This window comes from Anopheles coluzzii, chromosome X (genome assembly GCF_943734685.1).
Source record: "Anopheles coluzzii chromosome X, AcolN3, whole genome shotgun sequence".
NCBI lineage: Eukaryota > Metazoa > Arthropoda > Insecta > Diptera > Culicidae > Anopheles > Anopheles coluzzii.
The window spans coordinates 22,490,778-22,517,204 of record NC_064669.1 but is presented as its reverse complement, the minus strand read 5'-3'; the positions used below and the strand labels follow the sequence as shown (position 1 = coordinate 22,517,204).

The window sequence follows — 26,427 nt, the reverse complement described above, 5'->3', positions numbered from 1 at the left end:
ACTTCTGCAGATCCTCAATAGCTGGCTGCTTCCCAAACTTCTCTACGGTATTGAGATTGTCTCTCGCCAACGAGAAAACTTTGAGAAGCGTATTGCTCCCATATACCATACAGCCATCCGCCTTTCAACTGGAGCCTTCTGCACCAGTCCAATCCACTCTCTACTTTGTGAGAGCGGACTTCTTCCTTTTGATTACATTATCACCAACAGATTAACAGCAGCAGCAGGACGCATCCTAGAGAAGGACATCAAAGCCGAATCATTTATCAACAGAGTCAATGCACAATTTCATACGCTTACCAACAACCAGCTTCCCCATATCAGCAAGCTTACCGGACGCGGAGGACGCCCTTGGTATCGTCAACCGCCTACAATAGACTGGTCTTTAAAAGACAAACTACGTGCAGGAAATTGCAGCCATATCGCCGGTCATCATTTTACCAGTCTCATCCAAAGCAAATACCAGAATCACCATCATATCTTTACCGACGGCTGAGTTCTCAACGAATCCGCCGGTTTCGGTATTTTCTCCTCCAACAACAGTTGTGCCATCAAACTACCAGACCATACCTCTATATTCTCAGCAGAAGCAATAGCCATGATAGTCGTCGCGCAAGAAAGTATTTGCCTTAATAAACCAAATATTATTTTCACCGACAGTGCCAGTGTTCTAGCCGCCATAGAACACGGTAACATCCGAGATCCGCACATCCAACTATTAGATCAACTAGATAACTCCCCGATTATAACATTCTGCTGGATACCTGGTCACTCGGGTATCAGCGGAAACGAGAAAGCTGACCAACTTGCAAACCAGGGTCGGCTCCGTCCTCCAGAAAACAACACAACCATAGCCCGCAGAGACTTCAACAAATGGAGCAAAACAATAGTTGACCAAAAATGGAACCTCACCTGGCACCGGAAACAAAATTCTATTCTTCGAACCATCAAACCATCAACAACAGCCTGGAAAGACACACACTCCAGCCGGAACCAACGAGTGCTATCACGCCTTAGGATTGGACACACCCGGCTTACACATTCCTATCTCCTAGAAAAGTCCAGCCCACCGTTATGCAGCTTTTGTGGCGTAAACATTACTGTTCGTCATATTCTCACCGATTGCCATGGATACACCACCGAACGCGCCTTATGCCATCTTGATACCAGTATAGACATCATCCTTTCACCCGACCCCAAATGTCAGCGAAAACTCCTTAAATTCCTCCGTATAACAAACCTCTATGAAGAAATTTAGTTTATCAGAATAATATGTATCGTTAACTCAAATAGATCTTAAATTGATAATTTAATAAATTGATCTTCCTTTCAGCTTTAAGCTTAGTTTTAAGGAAACCGAGTAAACCCGGATTAAGGTTTACTCAGGGAGGAAATGCCCTGGGTAAGAAGATTGTTAGGTTTAAGTATTTTACGAAGAGGCGAATGAAGCCGAAAGGCTCAAAGTCTCTATAAAAATCAATAAAAAAAAATAAAAAAAAAATCGAACGATAAGGCAAAGCGTTAAGACCTTCATTTCATAACATCCGAAATAATCCGAATCTCATCAAGGAACGATCCCCTTTTCTGTTGCATAGACTCCCGAGGCAGCGAGGAGCACTAGCTGAAAGGCTTGGATAATTCCCCGTTGCACAATGGGCATTTGCCGGGATGAAATTCAAAAAATCAACTTTGTAATAGCGCAATTCCAAATAATAGGTTTTAATACTAAGGGTTAAACTAAGAAAAATACCAAATATGAGCTCTTTATCTGTTCTGGTTCTCTAGAAAACACCTCTCAAAGTCGAGATTTGTTAAAAAAACGCAGGAAAATCTTCACTTTTTTGGAATACTTTAAACCTTTGTAACTTTTTCAAATATGAACCGATTTTGATAAATTTAGACATTTTATAAAGGATATTTAGTCAACTTTATAAACACATGAAACATTTTGAGCTAAGTTAATTTTATGCAAAAATATACGATAATAACTGAAGAAACCTCCTGAAAATTTTCATAATTTTAATTTTTGACTTGATGTCATTATAAAAGTGGCGTAGAGTGGCGTTGTCTCATATATGTCACATCATAGTGTAATATATATACTATCAATCTGTGAAGAAATATTCTGCGAAAGTTTGCGAACGCGAATTTTATTGAAGTTTTTTCACATCAACTTTTTCTGAAAACAGACACATGCGTAACTAGGCGGCTCCATAGGTGCCTAGTGTAGCGTATTTCGTGTATTCTACAAAAATATATTCTACGTGCTTTTGATCAACTTTCATTTCAATTACGAAGCTGTGTATCTTAGTTTCAGCTCATGTACTTATCTTATATGTAAATTTCTATTCTAACCTAACTTTATCATTAAATATAATGAAGCAAATCAGAACCAAATACCTTTTGGTCCTACTGCAGATTATAGAAGGATATAAGGAAAGTAATTCTTAAATTATACGCATAACAGGAAAACGTTATGAATGCAGTAGCATCTATTGGCGTTTTGGGAGAAGAAACTCCCAAAACTCATGACAAACTAAATATAAGGATAGAGGGGAGATGCTACAAAGAATATTTTGCAAGAAAGAAAATGCATCCAGAAGGACATTTTGTATAATGAGCTGTATTCCTCTGATTCGTTAACCAGTTCAATATCAGTAGCTACACGCACTAAAACAAAGACAGGGTTTAACTTTACAAATGAAGTAAATACTTAGTTTGTAGCTATCGTGCAATTTTGATTTTTTCAGATAGTTGTAAAACCAAGAAGGATTTCTAGTTTTATTACCCCTTCTGAAGGCAGTACAGCACTTGGAAAGGTATTGAATGAATATTCAAAGACAAACAATAATGTCGATTATCTGATTCAAACGGAAATGTGTCAAACAAAATCGCGCTACACGAACTGAAACGAAATCGGTATTATACAAGCTTGTTAGAGACTTCTTTCGTTGACTCGAGACATTGCTACCAAATTGATCTGAAATGGACTTGTTTGTCAAAACAAACTGCAACGCGTAACGCAGGAAGTATCGTACCAATTTATAATTATTTCTACGTGTGGCATATTAGTGTCGATTATCTGATTCAAACGGAAATGTGTCAAACAAAATCGCGCTACACGAACTGAAACGAAATCGGTATTATACAAGCTTGTTAGAGACTTCTTTCGTTGACTCGAGACATTGCTACCAAATTGATCTGAAATGGACTTGTTTGTCAAAACAAACTGCAACGCGTAACGCAGGAAGTATCGTACCAATTTATAATTATTTCTACGTGTGGCATATTATTGTTCTTTAATCGTGTTTGGCAATGTCATGAAAAGTAGCGCTTGTGGTATGATTTTCTAATTTCTGTGTATTTTGTAATTCCCACCCTTTTTGTAGTGAATAATTACAAAAAATCCCTTTTGAATTTAATTACATGCAATTCATGTGGTTTAAATATATGTATTTAGTAGTTAAACCGTAAAACAAACCGCTTTCCGTAGCTTTAACCTGACGGAAAGCTGTTTGGCAAAAAACGGTCTCCGTTTGAGTCAGGTAATGCAAATGACCTTCGTTCAGTTCGATATATCAAACCAGAGACAAATCGAGTTCTCTAACACGGATCATAATAGAAAATGAGCATTTTTGATACTTTTTCTCAAGCAGTTGAGTCACATAATCGGCACTAATATGTGCTGCTTTTCATTACGAATTTGGGAAGTACTTTATTTCAATGCACCTGCTCTATCTAATTATTTAAATGCCTTTATTCATGTCTTTAGAAAAGTGAACTAGACGTCAGGAGCTTGTAATAGCATCCACCTAAGTTGTGTATGTAAATTTTTAATATTTGTACTACCTGTGAGTAAAAGTGACGAGAATTAGCTACAATTGTCCTATACAAAGCAGACAAAATTATCTTATTCAAAATTATTATGTTTTGTTTATATATTATTATTTATTTAATCTTCATTATGGAACATTACAGTATATTTTAAAATGGTTTATACTATTAGCAACAAATAATACAAGAAAAAAAAACACACAAAATTAATAAAACTAAGCATCCCTTAAAACACTATTTTATGTAGCGCCACCTGGTGGTATGGATGCGAACTACAACTAAAATGTTATTTACTATCATAATACTTTACTACAAACGATAAAAACTAACAATTTCTGCAAAAATAATTTTATCCCGCAATTTGTTCTAAACTGCCCATTGTGCGTTGTAGCCGTAGGAGCCGGAACCTTCGCCCGGCGGAGCCCCTCGGCCGCAACACTGCACAAGCGTTAACCTGGTTTGATCCTGCTGCCAATGCGCTCCGAGCTACCCGTACCACTGCTTCTGTTTACTATCAACACGTACGGGGGCTACGCAAATAGTTAAATGACGTAACTCGGGTGCTCCCTCCGGATAGCAACCTGCTATACGCGGACGACATGAAGCTGATCCGCGACCGGTCAGACCAACTCCGCCTTCAAGCCACTCTTAATGCTTTTCAGGCCTGGTGCTCTAGGAGTGGTTTTGAATTGTGCGTCGAGTGTGTTGTATGAGAAAAGAGTTGTCGTTACGTTTGCAAGAAAGCGGTGCCCCTTAGCGTGCAGTAATGCGTTGTATGGATCTACCATTGAACGCAAAAGCTGTATCAGGGATTTAGGAGTGTTTCTTGACAAAAAGTTGAGCTTCCACGACTAGCTAGAGCATATTATCGCTAAGAGAAACCAATTGATCCGATTACTAAAATAAATTGCTCGTGATTTCGCTGACCCGGTCTGCGTTTAGACGCTATACCGCGCTTTGGTGCGACCAGTGTTGGAATACGCTTCGGTAGTATGGTGGCCATCAGCCGCTCGCCCCATCCCGTTTGGAGTCGATTGTCTGCGTACGAACGGCGCCCACGGGCCTGCCAACGCCCGAATACAGAGTCGATTGCATACGATTCTATATTCACCATTAACATGAGAGGGACAGGGCTTATACCCCGAACGTACCCGAAAGGTATGCATGATTCACTCATCAGGATATGAAGGGAAGGACAAGGCAAAAAAAACTCAGAAAAGTTTCCTCACAGCTACACATGTCCTCTATATACGTTGTCTATGCATCTCGCTCGGTATCACAGCGGTATATGGCAGGCAAGTAGTACAATTGCTGCTACCTGATACGCACATATGTTTAACGAACATAACTAGGCATGTGTAAAATGAACGAGAATCGCACCGTTCGAACAGTTCGGTAAAGTGCACGAACGAACGAGGTTCTTAACAAAAAGAACGACCAGGACTTTTGGAAGAAACTGACTACACCGAACGCGTTCAAACGTTCCGTTCAGTGTTCGACGGACCACATAAACGTGGTAATAAAACGTGCAAAATCATATTGCTTTCTCGCTCTTTCTCGCACCGTGCGAACGGGTCGTCAGATATCAAAATGTACCCTGATGGTGTTGAAATCGTACCCATACAACTCAATTCCTCGAACGCCGTCGAATTTGTCCAGCGGTGTTCGATACGTGTGCTGTTGGTGTGGAAATCGTACCTACACAACTGAATTCATCGAACGCGTTCGATCTGATCCGTTAGTGTTCGATCTGTGTTCTGTTGGTATGTAAATCGTACCTACACAACTGAATTCATCGAACGCGTTCGAACTGGTGTTCGATCTGTGTTCTGTTGGTGTGTAAATCGTACCTACACAACTGAATTCATCGAACGCGTTCGAACTGGTGTTCGATCTGTGTTCTGTTGGTATGGAAATTATACCTATACAATTCAATAGATCGAGCCCGTTCAAACGGATTAGTCATTGTTCGCGAATGAACTGAACTGAATTGATTGCGCTCATCATGTTGATCCACATTTAACACTTTAAGCGCCGCGTCATATGATTTCGTATGACGGCTTTGCTCACCACTCAGCTATGTATCTGACGCTCAGTGATTCTCTTGAGAACGAATGAGGTAGGAAAGAGAGAACGAGAACGACATGTGCTACGCCGCTTATCGCAATGAAACAAAAGAGTGATAACAATGGCCCAAGAAACTGTCACTCTCATCGCTCTCTTGCCATGCGCTACGTGCTCACTCAAAAACTGTGACGTCAGGCTGGCGGTCAAAGTGTTAAGTAGTTTTTTTTTAATAAAATCCTGGAGTGTGTATAAGGCATGGGGTACAATATATGCAGGAGACATTTTTGCTCGTATTAGTTTTTTACATGCTAGTTTTTGGTCGGTTTTGCGATGGATTGTGTTGACCAGACAGCCGAGTGTTTAATGTTTTTAAATTATTGGTTTCAACCGCAGAATGAGTACTTCTTTGGCTACAGTATGCGTCTATGGTGGGTAAATGAAAAAGATAACGAGCGTTTTTGTGAATAAAAACCCCATGAAACAAAGAACGAAAGAATCGTCGTTCGCGTTCGGTTCTTTTTGGTAAGCGAACTAGTTCGTTCGCGTTCGGTGAAAAGAATCGTTTTGCCCATGCCTAAACATAACTATTTGGAATGAGAGGGCGCAGATTTTTTCATGATTTTGTATGACTTTGGCTGTTTTGGATCACACGTGTAGGCGCTGACATTCAGCGCAGATTCACGAGATTCGCTTTGCGCTTCTGGAGGATCAAAGTGGACTAGGACGGTCGATGTGCGCTGTTAGGTATCGAGTCACTGAAGCAACGCAATTGTAACACCCAGAGGTTATTTGTTGCGGGACTGCTGGACAACTCCATTGACTCACCGGCGCTGCTAGCCTCCACTATTACGTCCCAACGCGATCGCTCTGCGCTAGATGATCTCACAAATATACATATATATATATATATATATATATATATATATATATATATATATATATATATATATATATATATATATATATATATATATATATATTATCGTATATTTGTGAGATCATCTAGCGCAGAGCGATCGCGTTGGGATGTAATAGTGGAGGCTAGCAGCGCCGGTGAGTCAATGGAGTTGTCCAGCAGTCCCGCAACAAATAACCTCTGGGTGTTACAATTGCGTTGCTTCAGTGACTCGATACCTAACAGCGCACATCGACCGTCCTAGTCCACTTTGATCCTCCAGAAGCGCAAAGCGAATCTCGTGAATCTGCGCTGAATGTCAGCGCCTACACGTGTGATCCAAAACAGCCAAAGTCATACAAAATCATGAAAAAATCTGCGCCCTCTCATTCCAAATAGTTATGTTTAGGCATGGGCAAAACGATTCTTTTCACCGAACGCGAACGAACTAGTTCGCTTACCAAAAAGAACCGAACGCGAACGACGATTCTTTCGTTCTTTGTTTCATGGGGTTTTTATTCACAAAAACGCTCGTTATCTTTTTCATTTACCCACCATAGACGCATACTGTAGCCAAAGAAGTACTCATTCTGCGGTTGAAACCAATAATTTAAAAACATTAAACACTCGGCTGTCTGGTCAACACAATCCATCGCAAAACCGACCAAAAACTAGCATGTAAAAAACTAATACGAGCAAAAATGTCTCCTGCATATATTGTACCCCATGCCTTATACACACTCCAGGATTTTATTAAAAAAAAACTACTTAAATGTGGATCAACATGATGAGCGCAATCAATTCAGTTCAGTTCATTCGCGAACAATGACTAATCCGTTTGAACGGGCTCGATCTATTGAATTGTATAGGTATAATTTCCATACCAACAGAACACAGATCGAACACCAGTTCGAACGCGTTCGATGAATTCAGTTGTGTAGGTACGATTTACACACCAACAGAACACAGATCGAACACCAGTTCGAACGCGTTCGATGAATTCAGTTGTGTAGGTACGATTTACATACCAACAGAACACAGATCGAACACTAACGGATCAGATCGAACGCGTTCGATGAATTCAGTTGTGTAGGTACGATTTCCACACCAACAGCACACGTATCGAACACCGCTGGACAAATTCGACGGCGTTCGAGGAATTGAGTTGTATGGGTACGATTTCAACACCATCAGGGTACATTTTGATATCTGACGACCCGTTCGCACGGTGCGAGAAAGAGCGAGAAAGCAATATGATTTTGCACGTTTTATTACCACGTTTATGTGGTCCGTCGAACACTGAACGGAACGTTTGAACGCGTTCGGTGTAGTCAGTTTCTTCCAAAAGTCCTGGTCGTTCTTTTTGTTAAGAACCTCGTTCGTTCGTGCACTTTACCGAACTGTTCGAACGGTGCGATTCTCGTTCATTTTACACATGCCTAGTTATGTTCGTTAAACATATGTGCGTATCAGGTAGCAGCAATTGTACTACTTGCCTGCCATATACCGCTGTGATACCGAGCGAGATGCATAGACAACGTATATAGAGGACATGTGTAGCTGTGAGGAAACTTTTCTGAGTTTTTTTTGCCTTGTCCTTCCCTTCATATCCTGATGAGTGAATCATGCATACCTTTCGGGTACGTTCGGTACCCGACGTTCGGGTACGTTCGGTATATATATATATATATATATATATATATATATATATATATATATATATATATATATATATATAAATATATATATATGTAAGTTCCTAGAAAGAAATGGGATGAACGAAAGAGGAACGAAGCGAGCGATGACGAAGGACATCAGGAGAAAGAGAAACGAAGAGATGAGTGAGCGAGATAGGAGATGATAGGATAGCTATAAAAACGGGAGCACTTGCGGATCAGTCAGTCGCGATCGGTTTGTTGTACTAAACACGTCTAAATAAAGAACTTTGAACTCGTACATTCGTTTCCTCGTATTTTTATTCCTTACATATATATATATATATATATATATATATATATATATATATATATATATATATATATATATATATATATATATATATATATATATATATATATATTTATATATAAATAGATATATATATATATATATATATATATATATATATATATATATATATATATATATATATATATATATATATATATATATATATATTTATATATATATATATATATACACACATAGAGTGTAGTTCCAGCTAAACGGAAGCAAAGCAGACATCTACTTCCTCTCGCGAGAACCACACCACAAGATCATCATAGCACCCTCCCATGGTTCGGCACAGCGAAACATCGCAGAACACATTTTATGCTGAGCTAGCATAAAATGTGCCATGCCCGATGGAGCAGCGATCACCAGCATCTACCCGTAGACAACCATCGTGGAGCATCCGCCCGAACGCAACCGTCGTGGAGCATCCGCCCGAAGACAACCGTCGTAGAACATCCGCCCGAAGATGACATCGTGAAACATCGGCGCAATAGGCTTAGGCTCGAGCTAGTTAGGACTAGGGAGTTTAAGTCAGTTCAGAATTGTAACTCACCAGCGATAGACGCATTAGGTTGATTAAGAAAAATAAATGTTTTTTTTATAAGACTTAATATGTCCCTCGCATAACTGGCGCAGCCGTCCGGAGTGTTAATTCTTAATTCTTAAAGTGTAAAAAGTGGAAAGGCGGAATCTAACAAATTTCGTCGAAGCGATCCCGCAAAAAGAAAAAAAAGCATCCAGAGCACCAAAGGAAACATTCCGCCGAGGAGTTGAGGATTCCCCGCGCTTCAAGAATAAAACTAGCACGAACCCCGCGACACGACAGCAAAACGTAAATATTTGGTGACAATTACTTACAAACGAAAATCGCGAGTGTACGAGTTTGTGACATTCACGTCCTTGCAAGGCACTACCAGACCCTACTAGCAATGAGAATGTAAAAGTGTGCGTCTTTCAGGCGAGGGGCATGTAGAAGCAGGGGGAGACGGTTGGAAATACGCGGAATTACGCGGCGGCGAGAGCGTGTTTTGCCTTCTACACAGTTTTCGCACTCACACAATCACACATGTGTGAATGTGTGCGTTCACTTTCAGCCAGCGCGCTCAGTTTGGTTTTCTCGCAGCGGCTTGCTGGTGTCGGTGTCTCGCTCGCACTAGTGCAGCGAGTGTTCCTCGTGCGTTCCCTTTCTTGCTACCACACAAAATCGTCAGTACAGTTCAAGCCTTCGCAGCGTGAGGCCGCGCGCGTTTTAGCCTAAGTCCCGGGCGCTCGATGTAATTTGAAGTGAAGTATTGAAGTGTTATTTATTTCAATTAACATTATTACGGCCTCGGTCGTATTTTCAAGTGTTGAAGTGTTGTGCGCATTGAAATAAAGCAGCGTTAATCTTTCATAATTCAACATGAATATGTAAATTATGCTGCTTTATTTCAATGCTTTTTTACAGTATTCAACATAAACAACATACAGGCAGTAAGGCGGGTGCTTGAAGTGACGATTATTTTTTTAATATTTATAATAAAAAATATGTGTGGCTTTGTGGCAAGATTGTGGTTCGCGATGTGTGGAACTGTGCTTTAAGTTTCAATAAAGTGTAAAAATATCAAACGAGTTTGATGTAATTAAATTTATTTCGATGCATGCGATTTTATTACGCAGCAAATCAAAGTGAACGAAAGCGCACAGCGCACAACGCGCAACGAAAGAAACGAAGGGGAGGGGGTGTTCAGCGCAGCACGCAAGTGCGGCAACAGCGCAGCGCAAACCGAAAGAAACGCGAGAGAGCAAGAACAGCTGATCCGCGCATCCAGCGCAGCGCGAGAGGAAAAAAACGGGAGGGAGGGGGTATCAGCTGATCAGCTGTTTTGTATCGCGAGAGCGCCCCGTGTAATTTGAAGGCAAACGAGAGAGCGCTGCGCGCGCTTACTCTCAATTCGGAAAAAAATCACTTCCGCTCGACTATGGCGGACAATACAACTTCGACCGAACCCCTTCCCCCTATTTCTACATGCCCCTGGCCTGTAAATTTCACTCTCTTTGTCTGTCGGGGATAGACCGTGCAAGTAGAAATTATACATACTATTAGATAGGTGTTACTTTTACACAATTTTCGCACTACAAGATAGACGAAATTTGTGACATTGTAGGGAGTACTACCAGATAGGGCCCGCGATACCAAATAAAACAAAACAAGTTAATGCCGAAGTTACCCAAAACACAAAACACTTTAAAGAAAGCAATGGAACTGTTCAGTAAAAAACTTGGCCACACCGATTCGGATACGGAAGGCTCTAGTTCGGAACACTCCGAAGAGTATTCACATATTCCACTTAAATCGGATATTCCATCAGTCAATTCGTTGAACTTAAACGAAATGGAAATGAAATCATTGCAAAATGAAATTCTTGCTCTGCGACAAGTTGTGCAGAATCTGCAAGCTAATCAATTGAGACAAACGACAGGAGAACTAAGATTGGACTCATACGAATCTCTATGCAAAATCCCTGACCCGATAAAATCATTACCGAAATTCGACGGTAATAGAAAACAATTAACATCATGGCTAAACACAGCCGAAAGCACCTTACAGATTTTTCATGGCATCGTGTCAGAACAACAGATGTCAATATTTGTTACAGCCGTAATAAATAAAATAGAAGGAAGAGCGAAAGATATAATTTGTCTTGCTGGAAACCCTAACACTTTTCTAGAAATAAAAGAGATTCTCTTAAACGCCTTAGGAGATCGACAAGAGATTACCTATTATAAAAGTCAACTTTGGCAAACTAAAATGACTGATAATATGAGCATTCACAAATATTACAATAAAATCAATGAGATCATGCAAAGTATAAAAACCCAAGCTAAACTGAACGAAAAATATCGAAAAAATTGGGACGCTATAAATGATTTTATTGAAGAGGATGGTTTAGCAGCATTTTTAGCTGGCCTAAAACAACCTTATTTCGGTTATGCGCAAGCAGCTACTCCCAAGGATTTGGAAGCAGCATACGCTTTCGTATGCAAATTTAAATGTTCGGAAAATGTCGCGAATCGTATCGATTCGACACAACCATCTCAATCCAAAAATCAGATTCAAAATCCCAAAAATCAAGAATATAAAACGAGAGATAGATATTCACCAAATCATGGCAACGAAAAATATGAGAGCAAAAAAGAAAAATTTCCACAACCCATGGAAGTGGAATCAACTAAAAGTAAGTTGACCCTCAACCGGAAGCAACTTCATAACAATGAAGTGTGCTCCAACGAAGTACCATCTGATTCGGAATCAGATGAAGAAGAAAATATCGATATAAATTTTTGTTGGGGAAAAATAAACCCAGAAAAAACGTAGACTACCTTCCTTACCTAACAAGTCAAAACAGTATAACTCAACAAACCATAAAAATATTAATAGACACTGGAGCGAACAAAAATGTCATTCGCCCAGGAATAGTAAGAAATTGCAAAAGTACTGAAAATATAATGATAAAAAATATTTCAGGAAAGCACACCATTGAGAAGAAAGGCAAAGCAAATCTTATTGGCTATAACCTTCCTTGCCAAACCTATTATGAACTAAACTTCCATCACTTTTTCGACGGTATCTTAGGATCCGAATATTTGGCTAGAAACAATGCCATTATTAATTACAAAAAAGAACAACTAGAAATTGAAAATATTGAAATACCATTTAAAAAATATTATCCGGCAAAAAAACTATACTCACATAACATCGAAGTAAAAACAAATACAGACGGAGATTGGTTAGTCCCAACCTTCCAAAAATTTGATAATGACACCGTTATTGAACCAGGTCTATACAACGCCAGTGACAACAAAACTATAGTTAAAATCCTGAGCAGTAAAAAGAAAATAAAATCCTATGACAAAGAACTTAATATCAACGTTAATAATTTTGAAACTATAACTCCTATTCCAATAGAATATAACGATGCTATCAATGAAGAAACTCTAGATAAAATTATTCGCACAAGCCACCTTTCAAATTTTGAAAAAGAACAATTATATCAAATCATTCTCGAAAACAAAAATGTTTTACTACGAGAAAACGAAAAGTTGACCTGCACTACAGCTATAAAACATTAAATTATCACTAATGATAATATGCCAACCTACACAAAAACTTACAGATATCCTCATCACTTTAAAAAAGATGTAGAGGAACAGATTCAAGAAATGCTAAAAACAGGTGTTATTCAGCCCTCATCAAGTCCATATTCGTCACCAATTTGGGTTGTACCGAAAAAAACAGACGCTTCTGGTAAAAAGAAAATTAGAGTCGTCATAGATTACCCTAAACTTAATGAAAAAACCATCGATGATAAATTTCCTATTCCACAAATCGAAGACATTTTAGATAGTCTAGGAAAATCACAATATTTCACAACACTAGATTTGAAATCTGGATTCCACCAAATCGAAATGGATCCAAAACACAGTGCAAAAACCGCTTTTTCTACAGACAAAGGTCATTTTGAATTTACAAGAATGCCTTTTGGTCTCAAAAACGCTCCTGCCACATTCGAAAGAGTAATGAATAACATACTTCAAGAATTTATAGGAAAATTTTGTTATGTCTTTTTAGATGACATAATAATCACTGGTAACAATTTAAAACATCATTTGCAAAATATTTCAATTATATTGAAACGATTATCTGAATTTAATTTGAAAATTCAGCTTGATAAATGTGAATTCTTAAAAAAAGAAACAGAATTCCTGGGACATGTAATAACAGCAGAAGGGATAAAACCAGACCCAACTAAAATAGAAAAAATAAAAAACTGGAAACTCCCAACCAACCAGAAAGAAATTAAACAATTCCTTGGACTGATAGGATATTACAGACGTTTTATCAAAGACTTTTCGAAACTTGCCAAACGTTTGATACAATACCTAAAAAAAGAAGAAACAGTAAATGTTAACGATACAAATTACACACAAGCATTCGAAAAACTTAAAAACATCTTGACATCAGACCAAATACTTTCATACCCTAACTTCAACCTACCATTTATCCTAACGACAGATGCAAGCAACAATGCATTAGGAGCAGTACTATCACAAGTACAAGACAAAATAGAACGACCAATTGCATTCGCAAGCAGATCATGAAATAAAACAGAACATAATTATTCTACAACAGAAAAAGAAGCCTTAGCAATAATTTGGGCAGTAAATAAATACTATCCATATCTCTATGGTCAAAAATTCACATTGATAACGGATCACAAACCGTTGACATTTATTAAAACTTCCACCAAAAATTCTAAAATTCTTAGATGGAGATTGGAACTAGAAAACTTTGACTACGATATACAATACGAAGAAGGAAAAGCAAACGTTGTTGCTGACGCTTTGAGTCGAAAAGATCAAACTAATACCATTTCCTGTCTTTCAGAAACAAAAAACAAGGCACCACTTGAAGAACGGAAGAACCATCTCACAATGGATATGAATGCTAACGTAACAAATTCCATTTCAGATTCTCAACATAATAACCCACCAACATCCGAAAGTGATTCAGATACAGTTCATTCAGCTGAAACTTCTGACAACTATTTCTTTCACTTTTCAGAAAGACCCATTAATAATTATCGTAACCAAATAATATTTAAAATTTCGCATATCGATTCAACAATTACAGAAAGTCCCTTTCCTAATTTTCGAAGAGTAGTTATCTGTAAACCTCAATTTGATGAATCAGATATTAAAGAAAAACTTATAGCTTTTCACAACAATAAACAATCTGCAATAATGGCACCGGAAGAGATAATTCCATTGGTACAGTCTGTATACCGTAAATTTTTTAATCAAAAAGGACATTTTGTTCTCACTCAGAAAATTGTACAAGATGTTACCAATGAAAACATACAAGACGCTATTGTTTCCAAAGAACTTGATAGAGCTCATAGAGGAATAACTGAAGTTGAAAATCAATTAAAAAGAGCTTATTTTTTCCCCAAAATGATATCCAAAATCAAAAAAGTATGCAATTTATGTAGAATCTGTAATATACATAAATATGAAAGGAAACCATACAATATAAAATTATCCCCTAGACCAGTAACGGAAACACCGTTTCAACGTGTTCACATGGATATTTTTCAAATCGATAATAAAAACTTCCTTTCACTAGTGGATTCATTTTCAAAACATGCTCAACTTATAAAAATTGAAACGAAAAATCTAACCGATGTTAAAAATGCATTAGCACAATATTTTTCAACATACGAAATCCCTACACAAATAGTAACAGATCATGAGACGACCTTCAGATCTATACAACTTCAAAACTATTTAGCTAACCTGAATGTTGAATTAGTTTATGCCTCTTGTTCAGAATCAAATGGTCAAGTAGAAAAAACTCATTCCACAATCATCGAGGTATTTAACACAAATAAACACAAGTTTCCCGATTTAAATACCGAAGAAAAAATACTGTTAGCAGTATCTTTATATAATAGCTCGGTACATTCGTCAACAAAGTTTACCCCAAATGAAATTGTTTTTAACCAAACAAACAGGCGAAACGAAAATATTCAGGAGTTATTCAAGAAAGTAAAAGAAAACTTAGAAAATGCTAAACTAATCCAAATCAAGCGAAATGAACAAAAAGAAGAACCCCCAGACCTTGAAGAAAACAATGAAGTTTATGTTAAACCAAACATTAGGAAAAAGTTAGACCCCAGGGCAAATCCAACAAAAGTTTTACAAAATAACACAAGAACGTTTAAAAATTTTAAGAATATCTAAAGAAACAAAAACAAAATTAAACGAATTAAATCTTTATCTTTTTAGATGCAAAAACTAATATTGATGACCATCCTAATAACTTACGTCCATGGTGCATCTCTCCAAATCAGGAATCTCAATCAGGATCCCGTACTACTCATAGAGAAGCAAGAATGTAAAATTCAAAACGGTATAATGAAAATCATACATCCAATCAATATGACGAATATCGAACACAATGTAATTAAATTTGAAGAGATAGCAAGAAAAGTCAATAAGAACCTCCCTATATCAAACTTAATAACAGAAAGGAGTAAGGAAATCAAAGATAGACTTAACCAACTAGCGCCTTCAAGAAACCGTCACAAGCGTTGGGATATGCTAGGATCAGCTTGGAAATGGCTTGCGGGTACACCAGACGCCGAAGACCTTCGAATCATCAGCTAAATGACCTGATCAGTGAAAACAATGCACAAATCAACATTAACAATGTTATTAATAACAAAATTGCCGAAATGACTGTAACGATCAACTTGCTGATAGAAAAACACTCAACTAAAGAAAAGCTATTGTTACAAGAAATAGATGCAATTACTTTACTAGTATACATGGATGCAACCAACCGCATTTTAGAAGACATAGAATATGCAATCCTACGAACACGTATACAACTAACGAATAGTAAACTGCTATCCATTAACGAGATATTTGCTATCGAAACGATAATCAACAACCAAGGTATTCAAACGCAATTCCCAGAAGAAGCCTTGAAATACGCAATACCAAAAATTGCTATAAAAGAAAAGATGTTGTTTTACATATTGGAAATTCCCAAAGTCGAAAATAATTGTAAAATATTCCAAATCGTACCGCTCACCTTAAACGATTCAACTATAGTTAACATACCACAATACATCATTATGAGCAAACAAGGAATATTTTTAACAAACAAACCATTCGACTTGGTGCAGCTAGGCGAATACACAAAACCGTTCAAAGACACCTGCCTCATGCCAATATTAGAAGGCAAAGAAAGCAACTGCCAAGCTATTGAAGACGACAAAACAATGGTCACTCTCGTTACGAACAATAAAATCTTGCTGAATAACGTAAAAAATTCGCAAGTAAAATCGAACTGTGGACCGCACGATCGAATACTTAACGGGAACTTCATTCTTACATTCAATAATTGCACAATATCAATTGATAACCACACCTTCACGCCAGAAGAAACAACAACAAGTGCAAGAGAAGTACTAGGAGCTTCGATATCCCTGTACCCCAATCTTACAGTAAATTGGAATATCATAGAAACAGCAAACATTACAAAAATCCAAAATGAAATGATTTCCAACAGAAAACATCTCGAACATATCGCATTAAAGCAGTATTCTCATGTGAAAATTACTTTCACAATATTTGGAAGCATAACTATTACAATAGCAATACTGACGATCATTGTATTCGTGTACATAAAAACAAGAAAATACACGAATATCACCATTGAATCAGCAATCATCAGAAGATCGCGCAAAGTCGAGAAGACACGACCCAGCGAGAACTTCGAGGACGAACTTCAATCTACCCCCGGAGGAGTTATGTTACACACATAGGGTGTAGTTCCAGCTAAACGGAAGCAAAGCAGACATCTACTTCCTCTCGCGAGAACCACACCACAAGATCATCATAGCACCCTCCCATGGTTCGGCACAGCGAAACATCGCAGAACACATTTTATGCTGAGCTAGCATAAAATGTGCCATGCCCGATGGAGCAGCGATCACCAGCATCTACCCGTAGACAACCATCGTGGAGCATCCGCCCGAACGCAACCGTCGTGGAGCATCCGCCCGAAGACAACCGTCGTAGAACATCCGCCCGAAGATGACATCGTGAAACATCGGCGCAATAGGCTTAGGCTCGAGCTAGTTAGGACTAGGGAGTTTAAGTCAGTTCAGAATTGTAACTCACCAGCGATAGACGCATTAGGTTGATTAAGAAAAATAAATGTTTTTTTTATAAGACTTAATATGTCCCTCGCATAACTATATATATTAATATATATATATATATATATATATATATATATATATATATATATATATATATATATATATATATATATATATATATATATATATATATATATATATATATATATATATATATATATATATATATATATATATATATATATATATATATATATATATATATATATATATATATATATATATATATATATATATATATATATATATAAAGTATTTGCTCGAATTCCCGATTATTCCTGCTATAAAATGTCAGTTGGGAAGGATCGTGGCGAATTAACGTCCGTGAAGCTGGATAATCCGTGGTGATCGTGCCCAAGTGACATTTGCTCGAAATTGTTTTCCCATATCTGCTCGATTAGTACTCGATACGCTTGAAATTGTGGATTTGTGTCTGATCAAGTGTGTTGAAAGCGCTAAAATTTGGTGAGTTCGTAAATTAGACTTGCTTCTATCGATTGACGATGCCGTCGAGCTCATTTTACACACATAGCTTAGATTTTTGATGAAAAACAAAAGCTAATTTTGTGTGACGTTATTTTATAAAAAATGAATATTATTTAAGTATAAAATGGCTACCTGATCAATTATAACGATAGGAAACATCATTTTCGAGCGAATCTAGAAGAAAACAACGAAAAAACCGCATCACAGTTAATTTTAAAGGCCTTTTTTCTAAATTCCCTTAAACTGGTGCAGTTTAAGGGAATTTGCTCGAATTCCCGATTATTCGTGCTCGAAAATGTCAATTGGGTGGTGCCGTCCCAACTGACATTTTATAGCACGAATAATCGGGAATTCGAGCAAATTCCCTTAAACTGGAGCCTTAAACTTCCCTTAAACTGAACTAGTTTAAGGGAATTTAGAAAAAGTCCTTTAAAATCAACTGTGATGCGGCTGTTTCGTTACTTTCTTCTAGATTCGCTCGGAAATGGTGTTTCCTATCGTTATAGTTGGTCATGTACCCATTTTATATTTTAAAAATACACATTTTTTATATAATAACGTCACACAAAATTAGTTATTGTTTTTCATCAAAAAACCATAGCTATGAAGAAAAATGAGCTTGACGGCATTGTCCATTGGTAGAGAAACGTCTAATTTACCAACACATTAAGTCTTGGCGCTTGCAACACACTTGATCACACACAAATTCACAATTTTAACCGTATCGAGTACTAATCGAGCAGATATGGGAAAACAATTTCGAGCAAATGTCACTTGGGGTCGTCTGAAAGCCGTTGACCCCATTCGTACGCTAAAGCCGCTAGAGAATAGTGAATCTTTTAACGCTTGTGAATTACAAAATAAACAGTGTTCAAAAAAACTAGTTAACGCGAGTTTTGTGCGAATCATTTCGATAGAGTCGACTGCTACTTGAAGTAACATATAGTGTTTACTTCTTTTTATTGGCGCAACGACCTACGCGGTCATGCCGGCCTAGTTATGCTTTTCAGACTTATTTTGTACCATGCAGCCGGATAGTACAGTTCGGGCTAAGCATGGCGCTTAGCAAGTCCTGACTATCTGGCTGCATAGTTATATATAAGTGAAGCTTGTATGTTTTAACTTAAGTCCCACCCATTAATCCACCCTTAGAATGTATTTGAATTGTTTTAAATCATTTCAAATTGAAAATTTTAAATTGAACCCGATTTTTTTATGCTTGATTGTTTTTACACCTTTGTCTGAAACTTTCAACTTGCATCCCGCTAATGATGAAGATTATTTGAGTGACAACCTGAATATCCACTTTCTAGTTAAAATGATAAAATGACTGGAAAAGCAAACGGTCACATATCTTCATATAATGTTTTTTTTTCTCATATATCTATATAATTTTTTTAAATAAATAAATATCTACTTACATGTTTGTCCATAAATGATGACGATATTTAATAACACAAATGTAGCCCAAACCGTATCCATTATTAGTATCCTTAGTTGTTGTTGTTGTGTACGAAAATGGGTCAATACTGCTGATGTTACTTGTAGTTAGAAAACGGTGTTAATTTGAAACACTAGATTGACGGCATAAAGCGGTGATAAGTTGAAATCACACACTATGAATGAACTTCAAATTACCGTTTTGACACCAAAACAAAAGTGAGACCAAATAAATAAAATGTGTACCGGTTGTTTGTTTCAAAACTAATGGATAACGAGATGATAGTTGCACGTTTGATAGGAGAGCTAGTTGAAGATGGTATAGTTGCCGCACACGGTTTGCACGATTTAAACATGAAGATATGAACAAAAATGCACAGTAAGCAAATTGTTTCGAACACAACAAAAGTTGGAATCGTGAGGTTCTGTAAATCACTGCAAAAACCCGAGTTGCAACTTGTTAATAACAAATTTGTTGGGAAAGGTAAATGTGCCTGTGGAAGGAAATGGTTAAAATATGATTAGAAAATAGGTTACGTTGAGAAAACAAAAACAAAAACGAAAACACACACACACACACACACACACACACACACATATTTTTTTTCGATAAAATCCATACAAAAATGCACGTCGCCAATTGCAAAGCAAACCACACACCGGGCTGTTTGGACTGTCCAAAACGTCCCGTCGTAGCAAAACGCATTACAAACACTACGAAAGGCTATCGACCGACCTTAGGAAACTTTCCTAAACTTCCAAAGTAAATTCACGATTAAACAAACCTACGCAACACACATCTAATTCGATACCAACGCGCATAGGTCAGGGTGAAAGATTTACGGCTCCTGAGGAGCTGTTTTGCGCAGAACAAATAATTTCCATTGTTGAGAAAGTATTCAAAAAGCTATATTGATGCAAAAGCAAACTCCAGATAACAGCAATCTTCCAAGTGGTTGCAAAATTTTGTTTCCCGTGATGGATTTCGAAGGTAGCGTACGAGTATCATATTAGAATGCCGACGGCATTGTTACTAAAAAACAGAGTTGACCCATTTTTTAAATGAAAACAATATCAGCATCACATGATGTTTGTGGAAACGTTCCTAAAACCGGTGCACGTGTTTAACATGTCAGGATATTGTAGCTTTAGACTAGATAGATTATTGGGCCCCAAAGAAGGAGTGATGGTTCTTGTTAGTAAAAAAATGAAACACCAGTTGATGAAACACTCAAACTTCTCAATAATTGAAACAATAGGAGCTACAATTTTCACGAAGTAAAATAGTTTAACATTAATCACTGCATATCATCCCGGCTCGAATGATAATATGCATGTATTCAAAAATGACATTATAAAAGTAACGTCAAGAGAAGATATGATTTCATCTGTGGTAATCTTCATGCTCACCACAAAATGTGAAATTGTGCTTGTCGTAATCAAGCAGGAAAATCCTTTTTGAGGAATCACGAAGAGGTCAATTTTCTATTTATTACCCAAATAAACAAACTTATGTCCCTAGAGACCCCTACAGAAATTCATCAATACTTGACCTTCTTCTTCTATTTGGCGTAACGTCCTAGGTAGACATGCCGGCCTATACAGGCTTTCGAGACTTTATTCATTACCACGTAGCCGGATAGGCAATCCTTGCTACGCACAGTGTGTATATATGTATATATATACATATATACACACTGTGTATATATGTATATATACGCACTGTGTGTATATATACATATATATATATATATATATATATATATATATATATATATATATATATATATATATATATATATATATATATATATATATATATATATATATATATATATATATATATATATATATATATATATATATATATATATATATTAGTGTTGGCCGTTCCGGTCCGAACCTAGTAAAAAAGTTCCGTTCTTTATGTAGGCCGTTCCGTTCCGATCCTTTATACAAAATCGTTCCGTTCCGTTCATTCCGTTCTTTCCGTTCTTTCCGTTCGTTCCGTTCCGTTCCGGTCTTTGCCGCTTCAATATTGTTAGCAAGGTGCTATCGTTCGTGCGTTCCGTTCTTTGAAAAAACCGGCTTTGTCCGGCTGTTGCTTGCTGCATGCAAGATAACTGTTCACTCTTTCTCGCATACAGTATGTGTTGCCTGTGCACTCTCCCATGCTCACAGGAATATTCATCGCACTTCGTCGCGTATCGTATATAAAAATCGTGATAAGCGAAACCAAAAAGGGTGCTGCATTTGGTATTATGGTGCAATTTGTAACATCTATTCTACTTTTTGTTATAATTTAGCTAGTCTAAACTAGACAAATAACTATTATAAAATTTAAATTAGTACTCATATGGCAGAACGGGTTGGAAAAGATGTATTATGATATGCGAGTATGAACAACGAAAAATAAAATGTATTTATTTTTTATGCCACGATGTCCACATGATCTTGGCACTCGGCATGATTCCAATATTTGGCCATTCGATTTGAAGCATTCTGTTCCATTCGACAACCGTTTGAGTGCTGTGATCTTGTAAACAATTTGTATGAAAAAACTATTTGTTTGAAATAGTAAGTGAAATTCAAATAATTAGTCAATCTCGTGATACAATCGTCAACTCGTAGCACTCAATAACATCGACCCCCATACGCTGGGATGATTATCCTGCTATGGGCATTTAATAAGTTACTGATAGCCAAGCCTATTAGTGGTACAGGAAAGCTCTGACAGAAAATGGTCGTCGCATATAAAAAGTTAAAAAAATGGCCGATAATAAATGCATGTTTTATATTAGCACTGGGAATATTATATTATTACTGGGAATAGGTTGAACCCATCTAGATTTGGTGTCCTATATGACCCCCCCCCCCCCCCCCCGGAAGACAGTTTGGCTTCTATGCTCTGGGTCGGTTCTTTTGCACCCCAGGTTCACGTTCCGTTCTTTTTGAAAAATGAACTAGTTCCGTTCCGTTCCTTTTTTTTAGCGAAATTCCCAACACTAATATATATATCTATATATATATATCTATATATATATATATATATATATATATATATATATATATATATATATATATATATATATATATATATATATATATATTTACGTAGACACAAATAGCTGAGTCCACGTAATAAGAAGCCAACACGTGGACACACGTGGACACGCGCAACGACCGCATCACCGGAACACGCGCGCATAGCAACATGACGCGCATAGCAACGGGAACCGGCACGTGGACACGCGCATACCAGATATGCAGAGTCAGCAGCTATAGGGTAGAATCGAAGGCTAGGTGCATTGTAGAATTTAAGAAATAAGTTAGTTGTAATTTGGATCAGCTCAGTGTAAGAAGCGCTTGCGCTTAAGCAATAAAGTTTTTTTTATGAAACGTGAAGCCTTGCACTTATAATTGGCGCAGCCGTCCGGAGTGATTTAAGTGAGTGTAATTGTGTCAAAAGTGGAAAAGTAAGAGACTGGAAAAACTCTAACTAAAGTGATCCCGCAAGTGATAAAAGTTATCCAACGCATCCGGAGCAACACAGGAAGACAACATCGATCGAAGCTGTATTCCGCCGAGGAGTTGAGGATCCCCCACGCAGTTACCCACCTGGAAGGAAAACCAGCATCGTTAAATCACGAACCCGCGACACGACAGCAAGAAAAAAAAATCGTAGGTAATTCTTTTATTTTCATAAAAAGTGCAACAGTGTTTCAGTGGAAATCAGTGCTTGAAAAACCAGTTTTACTCGCGTCCTTAGGAAATACTACCAGATAGGTTTCTTAGGTAGAAAGTGACTTACTACCAGATAGGAGTAGCTTTTTCTCATCGTGGGAGTACTACCAGATAGGGCCCGTGATACAAAGAAAAGAAAGAGATCAACCCAGTGTCGTACACAACGAAAAATTCGTACATGAAAGCAACTGAAAGGTTCGATTCTCACAGAGATCTTTCAACCTCCGATAATCTTGAAACAGAAGGAGACAAAATGGAAGAGATCGCAACACAATTGGTCGAGGTGATGCGAGCCATCACTTCTCTCCAGAACCAATACACAGCGCTAAGCGCAAGTACCTCATCAAGTAATGCAGGTAATAATAGGGCATTTGACGATTATTTTCGCATTCCTGACCCTATAAAATCATTGCCAACTTTTGAGGGCAATCGGAAACAACTAGCATCATGGTTATCAACCGCCGATAACACACTAGCTTTGTTTAAAGACCTAGTACCTGCAGCAGTGTACCAAATGTACGTTACTGCAGTAACAAACAAAATTTGTGGGAAAGCAAAAGACATCCTATGTCTTTCAGGAAGTCCACAAAATTTCGACGAAATTAAAGAAATTTTAATTTCTTCGCTAGGTGACCGACAAGAATTGTCCACCTATAAATGCCAAATGTGGCAAAATAAAATGACCGATGGGATGAGTATTCACAAATATTACCACCAAACTAAAGAAATTGTGCAAAATATTAAAACCCTTGCAAAACAAAACGAACAATACCGCACAAATTGGGTTGCAATCAATGCATTCATTGATGAAGACGCACTTGCTGCATTCATCGCTGGACTTAGAGGAAATTACTTTGGGCACGCCCAAGCCGCTCGACCTAAAGACATTGAGGATGCGTATGCATTCCTTTGTAAGTTCAAAGCGACAGAACAAAATGCAGGCAGCCTTACCAAAAATGTTCAAACCCCATCCAATAAACCACCTTTTAAGAATAAATTCAACCAAAATGAAAGTACCAGTTATAATAAACCAACTGAAGCCATTTCAGAAAAGAAATTTTCAATCAAAAACTCAGATAAACCTGAACCAATGGATGTAGATGCTTCAATGCGCAGTAAATACGCACAAAATAAAAAGCAATTCCACAACAACGAGGTTGAAACGGAACAAGAGTCCAATGACAGTGACAGTGATGATGAAACGGATCATTTTAACGAAGTAAATTTTCGCCTAGCAGGAAGTCTGAAAAACAATACTTAAATTCCAAAAAGAAATACAACTATCTCCCATATTTACGCACTAAACAAGGTCTCAATCTATTGATCGATTCCGGCGCAAATAAGAATCTTATCCAACCAGGTGTTTTAAAAACAAAAAAGGAAATCAAACAGATCGAAATCACTAACATAGTGGGAAAACAAATTATAGATACCTGCGGAAAAATAAACCTTTTATACAAGGAAATTCCCTCACAAAAATATTACGAATTAAAATTACACAATTTTTTTGATGGATTGATTGGCTCACAATTTTTAGCAGAAAATGAAGCTATTCTCAATTACCGAAAACAAACACTTGAAATTTCAAAAGTAATTATGCCATTTGAAAAATATTTCCCTAACGAGAAAAACTATAACCATGTAGTAACTCCCAACCAATACGGACGGAGAATGGATTGTTTACGAACCGACTAAACTTTGTAAAAAAATTACAGTTCAGCCAGGCGTATACTCAGCCAAAAATAAAAAAACTACAATTTTACTACAGACAAATAGACCAAAACCCCCTAATATACAACATAAAGCGTTAGAAATTACAGTAAATAATTTTGAAACTGTTACTCCTTTACCCATGAAACCCGAATCAAAAATTACAAGCGAAATGCTGAGCGAGATAATTCGTACATCTCATCTTTCAACTTTGGAAAAAGACCATCTTTTTAGAACAATTATTAAAAATCAGAACCTTCTATTAAAAGCAGGAGAAAAACTTTCAGCTACACCAGATGTTAAACACAAAATAACTACCACTAATGATGCACCAGTTTTTACAAAATCATATCGATATCCACACGCATTTAAAAATGACGTAGAGGAACAGATTAATGAACTACTACGAAATGGTATCATAACCCACTCGACAAGCCCCTATTCCTCGCCAATATGGGTAGTCCCCAAAAAGGTTGATGCCTCGGGAAAGAGAAAACACAGAGTAGTAATCGACTACCGCAAGTTGAATGAAAAGACCATTGACGAAAAATTCCCCATCCCACAAATTGAAGAAATACTAGACAGTTTGGGTAAATCAGTTTATTTTACAACACTCGACCTCAAATCAGGATTCCACCAAATCGAGATGGATTCTAACGATAAAGGGAAGACAGCGTTTTCTACAGCACAAGGCCACTTTGAGTTCAATCGAATGCCTTTTGGGTTGAAAAACGCCCCAGCTGCTTTTCAACGCGCTATGAACAGTGTGCTAACAGGACTGATAGGAAATATTTGTTTCGTGTACCTCGATGACATTATAATCATCGGTAAAAACTTGGAAAACCACATAGAAAATCTAAACACAGTTTTAGAAAGGCTTTCAAAATTTAACCTCAAAATTCAACTAGATAAGTGCGAATTCCTTAGAAAAGAAACATAATTTTTAGGACATGTTATTACTCAGGAAGGTATAAAACCGAATCCAGATAAAATCACCAAAATCCTAGAATGGAAACTGCCATCAACACAGAAAGAAATCAAACAATTCTTAGGTTTATCAGGCTACTATCGCAGATTCATCAAAGACTATTCAAAATTAACAAAACCTCTTTCAAAATGCCTAAAAAAGGATACTAAGATAAACACGCAAGATGAAGAGTATAAAACATCTTTCAATAGTCTAAAACAAATTATCGCTTCGGATCAGATATTAGCATACCCTGATTTCGAAAGACCGTTCATTCTAACAACCGATGCAAGCAACTACGCTCTTGGCGCAGTTTTATCGCAAATCCAAGAAGGAAAAGAGCGACCCGAAAAAAGCCGAATCCAGATACTCCACTACAGAAAAAGAAGCCTTAGCGATTATTTGGTCTGTCCAAAAGTATACATCTTATTTGTATGGTCATAAATTCACACTCGTTACTGACCATAAACCTCTTACATTCATCAAAACATCCACTA

At 37.3% G+C, this 26,427-nt stretch overlaps 1 protein-coding gene across 3 annotated transcripts in view; it reads right to left on the bottom strand.

Moving 5' to 3' along the window:
* Positions 1 to 26,427, bottom strand: part of LOC120949533 (uncharacterized) — a 184,827-nt gene that overhangs the window by 127,093 nt on the left and 31,307 nt on the right. For all 3 annotated transcript variants that reach the window (XM_040366905.2, XM_040366896.2, XM_040366913.2), the window contains exon 2: positions 19,491 to 20,003. In XM_040366905.2, the coding sequence (XP_040222839.1) occupies positions 19,491 to 19,551 (61 nt within the window). In that variant the 5' untranslated portion in view covers positions 19,552 to 20,003. The remainder of the gene's footprint in view (positions 1 to 19,490; positions 20,004 to 26,427) is intronic.